At 42.8% G+C, this 13313-nt stretch overlaps 1 protein-coding gene and 1 non-coding gene across 2 annotated transcripts; both read left to right on the top strand.

Annotated features, from left to right (window-relative positions):
• The first annotated feature begins 663 nt into the window (after positions 1-663).
• On the top strand, positions 664-734 carry trnag-ccc (transfer RNA glycine (anticodon CCC)). Its single transcript has one exon. It is a non-coding gene; the product is annotated as a tRNA-Gly (tRNA).
• A 450-nt stretch (positions 735-1184) lies between these two features.
• On the top strand, positions 1185-6237 carry fbxw10 (F-box and WD repeat domain containing 10). The gene is made up of 12 exons (XM_070927444.1): positions 1185-1698; positions 1982-2143; positions 2693-2830; positions 2919-3016; positions 3115-3221; positions 3337-3540; positions 3715-3836; positions 4346-4500; positions 4631-4773; positions 4942-5100; positions 5212-5510; positions 5597-6237. Exons 1-12 carry the CDS (start codon positions 1185-1187, stop codon positions 6235-6237), a joined length of 2742 nt encoding a protein of 913 aa, XP_070783545.1.
• The last annotated feature ends 7076 nt before the right edge of the window (positions 6238-13313 follow it).

Genomic DNA, 13313 nt, shown 5'->3' on the forward strand with positions numbered 1-13313 from the left:
CAAGCAACCGATTTAGCTGGCTAACATTAGATTCCATACACACGGGGAGGAACCGTAAGCTAGCCCTGATAAGATTAAGAGGAAAGAGTGCTGTCTAGCTAGTCTGTTACGGCTAATAAGACAGCACTACAGCTATCCTAGAGTTAGTAACTGCTATGTGGCTATCACAGAAGCACCAGCACGATGAAGACTGATGTTATAATACAGAACAATGTCCAGTTAATACTTTCTACATTAATGTATATAAACGTCTGCACCTCCTCGAATCACAACGGCGCAATTTCCCTCGGACTGTTTTGCTAACTGCAGTTCCAAACTGGTTTAGCTGTTAGCTGTTGACATATGGTCTCCGGGCAAGAAACCAGACACACACAACTATCCGAGACGGAAGACGCTTCTCCGGAAGTAAATAAATCCCACTTTCAGTATAAGGGTCCACATTTATGTCTGTTCTTTTCCAAATAAAAGTGCTAACGTTATGTCTTATGACCCAGCCTATTTGCGGTTTATCTGCTATCGCAATCGTTTACAGTATTCTCTCATTGAATCCAACCAGCAACATTGAAGCGGAACACACATACCATGCCTACTTTACATAAATGAGTGAATCATATTTCCTAGCTGACCATGTAAAGATGGCCTTTCCCACTGACCACATCATCGGCGCCGCTGGTGTAGTGGTATCATGCAAGATTCCCATTCTTGCGACCCGGGTTCGATTCCCGGGCGGCGCACGTATTTTTGCTCCAGGCTTCCTTACAATTATCATCATCTTCTGACTCTGGTTTTTCCATGCTCTCAATGTACTCACACACACTTCGTAGGAAAGGAAGTTTTTTTTTAGGAAAGTAGATAGAAATACGCATACAGCTAAAAACCAGGACAACAAAGTCGAACATAGATAGGTAATAATTTAGTAGGGTTAGGGCTGAACAGCTTCTGTAAATTATAAACAAGACGGCAATAGCGCAAGGAAGCAGAGTGCTAGCTAGCTCGGCTACATTGGCTCAAGAGCATCCATTCCCTGTCGACGCGTGGAACCTGTTGCATGGCAACCTGCTTAATGTCTGTATGTTTGTCGATATTGTTCAAAGACATAAAAACAACAACAACAAATGTTGCCTGGCAACGACGTAGCAGAGAGCACCAGACACTAGCTACTTAAACTAGCTTATAGCATCGAAATGAAGTCCGTTAAGTTTGGTAGAAGTGTGCCTGCCCGAGAGCTGAGGTATAAAACGGCGGAGGGATGTGTCAACATGTGCGGGATGTGTCCATCCTGTGCCTTTGCCCCAACACCTCCGGGCTCCGTTCAGTGTTTGTGGAAGGTGTCGGATGAATTCAAGAGGAGATTCGTCGTCGAGCTGCTTTTACGGTGCAGAAACATCCACGTGCTGGAAACAATGCAGAGTGTGCTGGGTGTAACATCATGGACTTTATTCACTTACGCCAGGTCCAGGAGCCCAACTTCACCTGAAGAGTACCCCTGCCGCAGTACAGACCGAGCGCTGTGTGGGAAACCACTTGGCATGGACATGAATGAGATCTGGGACTGGTTCAGTAGCAGCCCAGACTGGATGAAATCACGTTATCTGTGCCGTCTTTTTTCACTTTGTGACTCGGAACTGTTACGCATGGTGGCTAATTTAACCAGCGTGCTTCTGGTTAGACAAAAGCGAGGGTTTCTGCAATTTAATGGTAACTTCACTGTCATTTTTATTTATTTATTTTTTGCAACATACTCTTTAATTAACATTTAAAGAGTCCTTTGAATTTTAAACCGTACAAGCTCACCTCACAGCTGTATGTTTGAGTTGCACTGCAATTCCTAACATGTACCACTAGATGTCGGTAAAGGACAGAGATGCACAGTTGGCTGTTCTAGAGATGGCTTTTCATTTATGAAGTGATTTCATGAAACAAGATCTATGCTCAATGACTCATTGTTTATTTTGATTATTAATACTTTTATCACTTTCAGTCAGTAGTCACAATACCAATCAACATGATCAGGACAGTGATGAAGACTCAGAGGACCCTGCTCTTATGGTAGTGCCTGGATCCTCAAAGTCTGTGTCTGGAGTCAGCCGATACAAAGACTTCATAAGCTGCCTATCTGTTGATCTGTCAAAGAGGATATTGGGTAAGTAAATAAGTAAATAAATAAATAGCACTTGAAGCAGTTCAGTATATTTGATGAAGTTGATGTACTTGCAATTTTTGGATTGTATCCACAATGTTGAAATGCATTTATTGTAAGTTGCTTTGCTTTGCCTTCAACCGAAACACATGCAGTGTTTGCAGGCTGCTTTAGTGCTTCAAAACACTGTATCCACACACACACACACACACACACACACTCAAACACTAATGGAGTCGACTTTTCCCTGTCTCCATGTTCAATCTGAAGTGTGCAGCAACATGTCCTTAAACTGACAATATAATGAAACTAAGCCAGTCTAATGTTACCATGGTGATGCAACTTAATTACTCAAGAATCCTCTCGTTAAATCCACCCCATTCATGTGGGCAGCCCTTGGATATAAGAACAACAAAGCCCTGCCAAGCAACCGATTGGCTGTCTGCTCCCAGTGACCTCTGTCTGCAGGTTAAAGAGATGTTTTACTGAAAGGAAGAATGTGAATATGAATACATTGTGACATTAAACCTGTACATGTGTGGCTTCTACCAGGTCTTTTGGATGAGCGCACTTTGAGACGCTGCATGAAGGTTTGTCGATACTGGCAGCACCTTGCACAGGAAACCGTGAAGGAAATCAAGTTCAGAAGAATTTTTCAGGATCAAATTAATGCAATGATGAAGGTGGAGTGTTTTTGGTGATGAGGATGAAATCAATACAATTAGAATAGAAATGACATGATCCGTAATGTTTTATTTTCTGTTCTAGAGGTGCAAAGGTGTTAAAATAGTCAGTCCTACTTACGCCAACATCGTTGAAGTGCCCGTACCTGTCAGGGATGATGAGGAAGTGGATAATTACCCTAGCGTCCAAAAGGTCAACAAATCAACACGCCAGCTCTATAAACTTCAGTTTTTGTACCTTAAACACGGTTGTCAATACATGGTTGATCTTGTCTTTGATTTCTTTCACAGGTCAAGCCATTTGAAGCCGCTTATGCCAAAATCAAAACTAAGATGGTGCAAGTGGAAGAGCGAAATGTTTATTGTGGTGCATATTTTACCACACTGCTGCTGGACAAGTTAGTGTGTTTAATTTCCTTTTTGGATGTAGCTGGTGCCCAACTAAACACTGCACATTGGAATAAAAACATACATGATGTTGTACAACTGATGTCATTTGGTTGTGTTTGACAGACAGGACCCTCATCGGGTGGTGGACTACAGAGGGGGGTCATTAATGGCCACAGGCTCCAAGGACCGTGTGGTGCATCTGCTTTATGTGGCGTCAGAAACAAAATTAGTGTCAGTGATGAAGGGCCATGTTAGCAGCATCCGGGCAGTGCTGCTCTGTGAGGACAGAGACCTGCTGATAACTGCGAGCAGCGATGCAAGTATCAGGTGAGGGGGAGGTGCAAGCTGGTGCGTGTCATCATAACTCCCATTTATGGTTATCATTTTGTCAATGTATGATAACTGATTAGACGGAGGGTACTGGTGATGGTACGTTCCTTCTTGTGACTGAAGTAGGTTTGATAGGGAGGGTGTTTATTTGCCGTTTCATCACACCTGCAGGTGTTGGAGTTTGAAGACAGACAGGTGTGAGATGATGCTGTATGGTCACACTGGCACTGTCAACTGCCTGGATGTCCATGCTGATAGACTAGTCTCAGGAGCTAAAGACTGTCTGGTAAAAGGTAAGCAGCCTCTGAAGGATGTATGTCATTGTTCATCTTCACAAAATGATTTTAACATTAAGTTTATAATTATTTCTATATGCGTATACTAATATGACCAAACTTATTCCAACACATCAGGGACCTGTTCCAAGAAGCAGGTTGGAAGATGAACTGGCCTTTCAGAGTTTTATTCAGCAACATTATCCAACAAACCTGCATCTTGGACTCGGCAACATAGAATTATGAGTTCAGTGTCTACTTTGTATGAAAACAGTCGAGATCGATGAGAGCTTTTCAAAATGTGTCCCCAAATTGCTGAATACCAACTGATGGTATCATTTTGTTGTGCATTTGCAGTATTTTCTTATCTTTTATTGCACATATTCATGCAGAAACAAAAATATTTGACCTAATAGTACCGTAGTTTGGGATTTGCACATATGATTGCATTATTGTTTTGCTTTTTTTTTATTATTTTTTTTTACCAATATCTGCAAGTCAGCTAAACCTAACTGCCACACTGCCAGTGTGGAGTCTACACACAGGGAAGCATTTTGAGGATTTTCATTTCAAGCACCCCAGTTCTGTCCAATGTGTGAGGATCAACACAAGAACAGTCTATAGCAGCTGTGATCGGGGCCTTGTCAAGATATGGGACATGGAAAATGCATTGCTGCTCAGGGTGAGAATATTAATGTGGAGAACAATATATTCTACGTACAGTATACCAAACTGTATATTATCTACAATTGATAATATCTTTGCGTTTGTTCATGCGTTCATTTTTTGTATAATGTCCTACTTTCCCGAAGGTGATCGATGCCCACAGGAGCTCAGTGAAGTGCCTGTTCTTTGACGAATGGCACTTTTTATCCGGGGACTCTAACGGTCAGGTCATGGCCTGGAGCATCAACTGTGACGCTAAACACTGTCTCATGACCTTCAACCACCCAAAGTAAGCAAGAAACACTTAGATTTGTATTTTAATCTTACAGGAACGTCTTCAGTGTATTTTTAAATATGTTTTCATCAGCTTTTCTTACCTTGTTGATTTTTTAATAACAGTGTTCTCAAACACAGTTTATAACCCTAAATGTCGACTTGAACGCTGACTCTTCTGCAGGGAGGTAAAATCTCTGACTCTCGTCTACCTCCGCGTCGTTACTGGCTGTGTGGATGGAAAGATTCGCATATTCAATTTCCTCACAGGAGATTGTCTGAGAGACATCACGGCAGAGTCTGAAACAGGCCGAATACTGTCCCTGCACTTCCATGACGACAGGTGAGTCACATGCACTCTCCTGAAAGCATGTTTATTTTTTTTATTGTTGTATTATTTTTATTATTGTGGCTTTCAGATGTCTCTCATTTTTGTTTCTATACCCTCATTTAGTATATTAGTGAATGCAACATCCGGTGTGACGCGCTACCAGTTTGCCAAAGTGTTCTGGGATTACACAGAGTCAACAGAGGGAGGACAGCGTGACCTGCTGGCTCAGGATGGTTTGGTTTCTGAGAAATCTGCAGCTTCGCTCAGAAAGATTCCCTTTACCTCTGTCGGCGCCAATAACACGGCAAAGGTGGCTTCGCCCAACCAAAAGATGCTCGGCTGTAACAGCAAGAAACCAGAGAGAGCTGAGCTGCTGCACCACACCTGCTTCCTGTATGCCCCGTCTAAATGTCGAGCACAAGGTAAGCATGCTCAAGTAGATACGAATGGTATAAATATGTGTTAAGATCAGCTGGTCCCTGTTGTGAATGAAACTTTGCCTTCATAGCCAGAGAGTCTGCCAAACAGTCGGTGTTGCTGAGTGAGAAGGCAACGAGTGAACGGATGAAGAGGAGGGGTCCTCATCATCCTCTGACACGTGACTCCATCCTCCTCAGGGTCAATGCCATCCAGAAGGCGCAGTGCACGGATGAAGTCAGCATCAACATGGGGTGCAACGCCAGGCTGCGAGATTCCTGGGGTCCTCGCACGTCTCGGGATCCTCTGCACTCCGACCTTCAGACTCGGATACATCCGAGGTGGCACACACATGATGTTCATCCCAGGAGGGCCAAGACCTGTCTGCCAATTTTAAAGAGAGCCGTCAGTCAAAATATGGCAGACACAATCCAAGGCAGGGATGTCTCCGCTGTCCCTGACACCTCGAGGAGACACCACTCCTGGAGAGCGCAGCCTTGCAGTGCTGACACACACAGGGTAATCAAGAGAGTGAGTGGATTCTCTACAAGCACCACAGACGTCATTAGATCGCTACCTAATCCAGAATGCTCCGTGAAGTCTAGTGCCAGCTTGCCCAGGATCAGACCTGGATTCAGGCTGGAAGACTGTGTTCGGGACAAGAGGGATCTCATGCAGAGCTGTGAGCTCCAACTGTCCAAGAGGGAAAAGAAGCAGGAGAAAACACTGTGATGAAAGCCACATGTGCACCAATAGATTTATGAATCTATTGATTTATTATTGATGTGCCAAATGTATTCTTTTTTTTTTATGATATGATGTGTCAGCAGATCTCTGTTACAACTGCACAGTGATGTTTTGGACTTTGTTTGTCCAAGGCACCATATTTTTAAATGTGATGTATTGTTAAAACTCCACTAGGGGTCAGTATTGTATCATCCGACTGTGGCTGGACAATGACCCGGGGTCATTATACAGTAGTTTTGCAGCTTTAGGTTTTATTTTAATTTTATTTAGAACCTGTTCATTTGTAGTTTAATTATTTATGAGTGGTAAGTTTGTATTTTTTAGAATGTCTTTTGTTGCTTTTTCTGAAGTTGAACTTGAGTTTCCATTTCTATATTCAGTTAATGTTAGTAATGGGAGGCAGAGGCACACAGTTAATTCAGTTTTTACGCAGTGTCTTTTACATGTTTTAGGTAGTTTGGTTCTATAGATTGATGGCATTGAAATTATATAAAAATAAAAAGTACAATTTTCATATTTTTTTACACTTAAATTTGTCTTTTTTCCCCACCGTAATCATAATTTTTTGTAATGAACTCTAATCAGTGCCTGCCAGTTAACACTTGCTGTTTGTACCAGTGTTTCATTTTCGTACGGAGAATATTGTCATCGGCTAATTTTTCTTCAGTTAATGAATCATCCTGAAAAACACTCATCAATCAAACAACAAATCTTTGTGGATTTTTAACTTCTGTCGTACTTCAAACAAGATGAGTGAAGTCATCAGAATGAGAGGAGTTTGTCCCATCCAGAGAGACCTCTCACCCTGCCACCTGCCCTCTAGCCCCGATGCCTCCAGGGCATCATTAGGGGCGAGGAGGTTGAAGATCAGGGAGAAGGTCCTCTGCTTTGACAGCAGCAGCAAAACAGCTGGGCACCCGTGAATAACAAAGGGTTATGAGGAGAACTGACTGGGTAAGACGTCCCACTTTGGAGAATCTCTTCTTTCAGGAGCACACTGCTGCTAATTAATTTGATCTGCAGAAAACTGGGGATAATGGTGTCTCCCCCTTTTCTCTCCTGTGGCAGTGTGACATAGGGGGACAATGCAATCCCCTCCTGCCACCCCAAGCTGGGCTTAGCTTCATCATGCAGCACAGCTCCCCCCATTGTTTCATCAGGTATGGAGTCTCTTGTCCAGGACCGGCAGAGCTGCAGGGGGGATAATGAGCGTAAAATCAAAGCAAAGTTAGAAAAGGGAAAGTCTTCATGGAGGAATGCTCTTAGACCTTCTGCTCCCTTGAGCAGGCCCAAGGGTTGGCTGGGGAGAGGAGGATACAGGTTTATTTATGCATGAAGAGAAGCTTGAAAGAAGGTTTTATGGGTTGGAGGTTCGGGAGAGGACGACAAAAGACGATTCAGTATGCGCCAGCCGACCTTCGCTCTACATGGATCTCCATCTCCAAAGGCGGATATTTGCATCATAGTTCATTTGTCAAATTAATTTCCAATTTTTGTCATGCTGTGTCAGCAGCAGGTTTGAACTCTTAACTCGGTTTAGACTAGAACCCTCTTTCCAGACCAGGTCAGTCCAGGCCAGTCATGGTATAGAATGTGATTAACCAAATCATTTTTTTGTATTTGCATGTCACTCAGACGGGTGGCTGACTTGCCCTGGAGCTGTCCAGATATCACACCGTTACCAGGTCTAACGAGATGGGCCTCAGATGCAAAAGCTCAATGAATATGCAAATCGCAGCATTCTCATGGGGAACTGACTCGTGATAAGAGCAGCGACTAAATCTCCCCATTGTGGAAAACATACTCTGGACATTGTTCTGAAAGGCAGCCATGTACTGTGCCTAGAAACTGTTGGAGAACTGAAGCTGGGCTTAAGCAAGGATCATAATGAACAACTTCAAGGCCTGACAGAGCAGTGACATCAACACATGGGAGCGACGACAAGCTCCTTGATCTACACGGCCAGCGCCATTTCCAACCGTGCCCTGTTAGGATTCAGAAGAGCCAGGCTGGAAACAAGATCCATATGCCTTTCTGACCTCATTTGCAGATAGAGATCATAAGCGAAAGGGGATACAGCCTGAACGAAGGGAGGCAATTAACAGGAACACCATTACCGAGATATGGGACTGATTAACATCCACATCCAGCCAAGCCAAATAGATAAGGGGGAATCTGATTGCTCATTGATTGGATCTCGGCGGTGCCTCTGCAGTGGGCAGGTTTTTGTTTTCTAAAGCTGCGTTCAAGGGCCCTTGATTGAGCCAAAAGGAGCGGAGTGAAACCGCTGTGACCACACATCAGGAAAGATGATCAAAGAAGCTACTGCTGGCTTCTGGCTCCTCGTGTACACGGCTAACCCCCAACAGATGATTGTGCTAAGTTGTTACTCACAGATGGCTCAGTGCTAACACATGTCTAAGAGCACTGATATGAGCTGTATGAGGTGACACCTGAATTAGTCGAGGCTGATGTAAATGCTTCGCTCCCTATAAAGAGCCATTGTGTAACCGGGCGGTAATCGGTAGTGAAAGTTTTCCTCCCGCTCTTGATTTTGTTTGTGTTTATTTCATTAAGTTTAAACCTTTTTTTTTTAGATTTAAGAATTGAATGATTGTACCGTGAAACCATCTGTTTTTACAGCGTGACATCTGGAATGTATTTTGATAATTGCAAAGAGATTATTTTCTATCTGCAAGACCTATTCTATACAAAAGACCTATACAAAAACAAACAAAAACAAAATCAACACACTCCGGTGATTTACAACCAGAGGCCATGGCATATATGACATTTAAAGTTGGATGTCTCTGTGCCATTAGTGACAGACAGCACTGATTTCTAGCACTTGTCCTCTGGGGGGCCCACTAGACCTGTTCATAGACCCGTTCAGAGGCAAGTCCTGAATGCTTCAACCAAGTATGAATGCTTTGGCAGTTCTCATCTCTCGTTTCTGACTGACATCTCAAAGAATCTCTGTGAAGATAATGTCCATGACCTCACAAATATTTATAAATAATCTTGTAATTAGTGTAAATATCATGTAAAATGACACAGTACCGTCTTTCTCTCTGTGTATTACTATAATGCAATTCTCATAAAAGAAATAAGAATTTAAAAGGAAGCAGAATTTCATTGCAGTCTGGAACTAGTTTAATAACAATGGTATTTCTAAGGTTTTCATGGCATGTCAATGTGAATGTGCGTCACTACTAAACGAGAGAGAAGGGTGTCATGGACTGACCTGTGGTCTCAATGGCCCCCAGTCTTCACAGAGCAGCTCCAGACACATGCAGGCGACAGTGTTAAGTGTCATAATTTCACTATTTTCTCAGACATAAATACGGAGACGCAAAAGTCAAAGGTCAACTGCATAAAACTTCCCTATTTAGAGGTCAGTAGACGCATATCGTCTGGGGGTGGGGGGGGCACCTTGGAACAAAAAGGCAATTCACAGACGAAAAGTTACGGCAAACGGCTTCTGACTCTACTTCCTGCTACAAAACGAACAGAAAATGAATTGTAACGCTGGACTACAAAGGTCTTCGTGCACCGTAGAAGAAGAACAAAACACTTAAGTGAGCCCAGAGCTGCAGCAGAGGATTAGACGTGTGTTGGACGCAATTTTACTTTGCTTGATTTCTCGCTGAAGAGGCATTTGAAAACGCCACCAGTTTTCTATTAACAATGATCCTTGTCACATACAGTAAATGATGGCTGCAAAACCGTCTCTGCAAAAAACAGAAGTGTTTCTATTTAAATCTCGGAGTTTCAGCAACACAGCGACAGCGTAAGAGAGAGAGAGAGAGTTTGGGACAGCTAACGGACGTCTTTATCAGCGCTCTCCTCATAGTTTGAGTCATGCACTTAATCACAGTCTGACAAACAATTAGCCGCTCGCTCATGTCAAGTACAGATGTTTACTCTCCCCTGAATCCTGATACCAGCAGAGCTCTCGTTGTTTGGAGAGGTCACGGTACCTGATAAGAAAGGGCCCCCATGGCTTGTATGCCAAGCGAATACAAAATCTCACTTTTAGGGGGGGCTTTTACAGCTGGATTTTGGTTCTGGTACTTTGGCTCTGGTGCATTTTTTTGTTGATAAGTGAGTCATTTATTTTGCATTAATCAAGAATGTGTTGGGTGAACTGCTGCTACCCTTGCATGACAACCCTGATGGATGTGTCCCACTATAGTCCCTCCTCAGGAGGTTATAATTTCATACAGAAACTTTCTGCCTCACATTATTAGTTAAGATCCCCAGAACATTCAGGCAACTTCTGAAAATGTTCATTGCTATTTACCCTGCAGCTGAATCCACTATCTTTGTCACCCATCAAATACCAGTCACAACAAATGCCACTTTCCAGACACGATAACTCGACTGCTGTTTGTACAGTAAATACTCCGTGGGATTCTCACTCTCTCCTCGCTTGACCCCGGCCCAGGAAGAGCCTTTTTTGGAGCCGAGGAGAACCGACGGGTGTCCTAGCTTAGATATTTCACAGCTCAGCAGGTTCCCTAGCATGTTGATACAAGTGCTGGGAAATAACACACAGCCTGGTTGATTCATGCCATTTGTGTTTTTCATTGAGTTGTCATGTGCAGGGTTTTTTTGGGGGGGGACCTGTGGATAAAACTGACCCATATTAGCAGCAGATGTTTTGGGTCATGGAGTGGAGCGTCTTATGTGCTTTTCCCAGGGGCTCGTGGGGTGAGAAGAGCATCAGTCATGGCCACCAGAGGGGTAGCTGTATGAGGAAGATGAGAGCATTTCTGCAACCTGAAGGCAAGAGTTTGTCCATGCAAAGGAGCAAGTTTAAACTCCTGGACCCGTCGATAATCTGGAGGGGGTAAAGGTGAAAACTAAAATGCTTCCTTTAACAGCAGCTGTCACTTTACGTGCAGACAATTGCAGCTGAAACACAATGCAGACCCCAAGCCCAACCATCAACTGTCATTGACTTTAATTTGAAATGGACATAGCTTCGACTTATGTTGCTGTCTGGAACCTCGTCCCAGTTTTTGTATTGTGGCTAACCAATAAAGGCCTGTTTTTGAGGCAGTTGAACACTTTTATTTGGGATTTTCCAGTGTGTTTCAGCCGCATTTGACTGCAAGTAGGATCAATGTGCCCTTGAGCAAAAACCTGAACCCCTAACTGAACTTCATAAGCATTTCTGGCCAAAAAAGACAAGGCTGTGGATGTGCTTTGCTATAGAAAGAGATGTTCTTGTTGTTAACTAGTATGCTTAAAGGAATGATAAGACATTTTGGAAAATAAATAAGCATGGCAAATTGATTAACAGCTTTACTGCCTTTTTTGTCTTTGTTGTACAAAGTTTTACGGAGATTTCAAGGACACTAACGCCTTTGGCAAGGGGCCCTCGCCTTGAAGTTTGTAGTAGTCCGTTGAGAGTCTCCTTCTGGCAAGTGATTTTTTTTTTCTTTTAACTTTTGGACGGAGCCAGGGTAGCTGTTTCCCTGTTTCCAGTCATGCTAAGCTAAGCTAGCTAGCTGCTGGCTGCAGCTTCGCATCTAGCGGATAGATATGAAACTAGTATAGATCTTCTCATCTAACTCTCAAGGCAAGAAAATAAATAAGCGTATCCAAAATGTCAAACTATAGAATCTTTTTAATCAGTTTTCTGTCACTTTAAAAACTTCATATATCCATCAGTCCGCGTAGAAATCTCTCACTTTGAGGGAAAACATTGACCTTGAAAAGGGACTTTATAATGCTTTAGATGAGCAAGAAATTGTTCATAAATATAAACTCTTTTTTTTAGTTCCTCTGTACCAAAGACGTGTCAGTGTCTTACTGAAGAAATCAGCCGCTTTGTTTCATTTTCAACACAAGTTGTGCCTTTTTTGTCATTTGTGAGTGAGACGCTGGTATTGTGATAGGTCTCTCCTCTCTTGGCATTCCACGATTCACCGAATCCCGCAGCCTCTCACCCTGCCCTCCCCCAGCCTACAGCTGTTAAAACACCCCACATTATTCTCATAATTGTTTCAGTGTGTAGGCTGTTATTTTAATGTGCCAAGCTGGATGAGTCAGGAATCGAAAACTGTTGCGGTACAAAAGGCGAGTATTTTCTGACTACTGACATTCTTCTATGCATTCTGACATTTAGACTATTTCTTTCCTGAGTGGCTGCCTTATTATCAGGTGATTACCATTTAATTTGGTAGCATAAAACAAATAAAACCTGACAAAGGCATGGCCCAGGGTATAGTGAACCGTATTATGATTGACCCACAGACATTTCGTTCAGGCTTACTGGATGATACGGCTCCCATTTGAGGTCGCTTTGTTTAACATTTCTGTAATATTACTTCTTCCAATTGCAATAAGACGCACAGTGATAGTTTGGCCTCGGCTGACATGTCTGATATGCATTTTACAAAGTGTGAAATAGATGTGGAGTGGAGTTAAATGATGGTGAGTTTATGGACTGATATGAATTAACTCCAAGATACAAACATATTTTAAAGGTGTTTATGTTACTTGATGACTAAATGAGAATTAGTGATTTAACCTGAAAAGTCTCGGCCGTTTCTTCTTCTTCTCATTTCTTTCTCTACAGCACCACGACTTTATGGTTTTGGCTGCTTACTCGCTCTCAAATGGTGTTTTATGTAACCTCCCCCTGTAGACTTTTAATAATTACAACCCATTTTTTTTCTTTCAACGTCTGTTAACAGCTGCGAGAAAATTAATTTGAAGCCAGTGTGGGAAAAACAGGAGATAAAAAGGACCACAGATACACAAACGGCTGAGAATTTATGGTTCTCGTACAGAAAAGCTCTACAAGGTGAGATAAAGAATGTAACTGATCCTCGTGCAGCTGCAGCTTTTAACAGTTCTGAGTGTTTAAAAGGTGCTCTGCCGAGGCGTTTGGGTTAGTGCGCTGTTTTCCTTCAACAATAAAAGCATGAAGTAAGAATGACATAGCTGGAGTTGTCTTTCCCACACAATCTGCACTCGATATCTCACATTTCGCTCGGCATAATGAGTGTGTATTGGACAGGACTGTCATCTAGTTACAGCTCCTCTTA

The sequence above is a fragment of the Enoplosus armatus genome, chromosome 20 (genome assembly GCF_043641665.1).
Source record: "Enoplosus armatus isolate fEnoArm2 chromosome 20, fEnoArm2.hap1, whole genome shotgun sequence".
In the NCBI taxonomy this organism is placed as follows: domain Eukaryota; kingdom Metazoa; phylum Chordata; class Actinopteri; order Centrarchiformes; family Enoplosidae; genus Enoplosus; species Enoplosus armatus.

Bases quoted from the DNA above. Each gene is read 5' to 3' on its own strand.
- fbxw10 (XM_070927444.1), top strand. From the start codon at position 1,185: ATGAAGTCCGTTAAGTTTGGTAGAAGTGTGCCTGCCCGAGAGCTGAGG. The intron at 3,017-3,114 runs GTCAACAAATCA...TTTCTTTCACAG, and splicing joins ATTACCCTAGCGTCCAAAAG to GTCAAGCCATTTGAAGCCGC. The intron at 3,541-3,714 runs GTGAGGGGGAGG...TCACACCTGCAG, and splicing joins AGCAGCGATGCAAGTATCAG to GTGTTGGAGTTTGAAGACAG.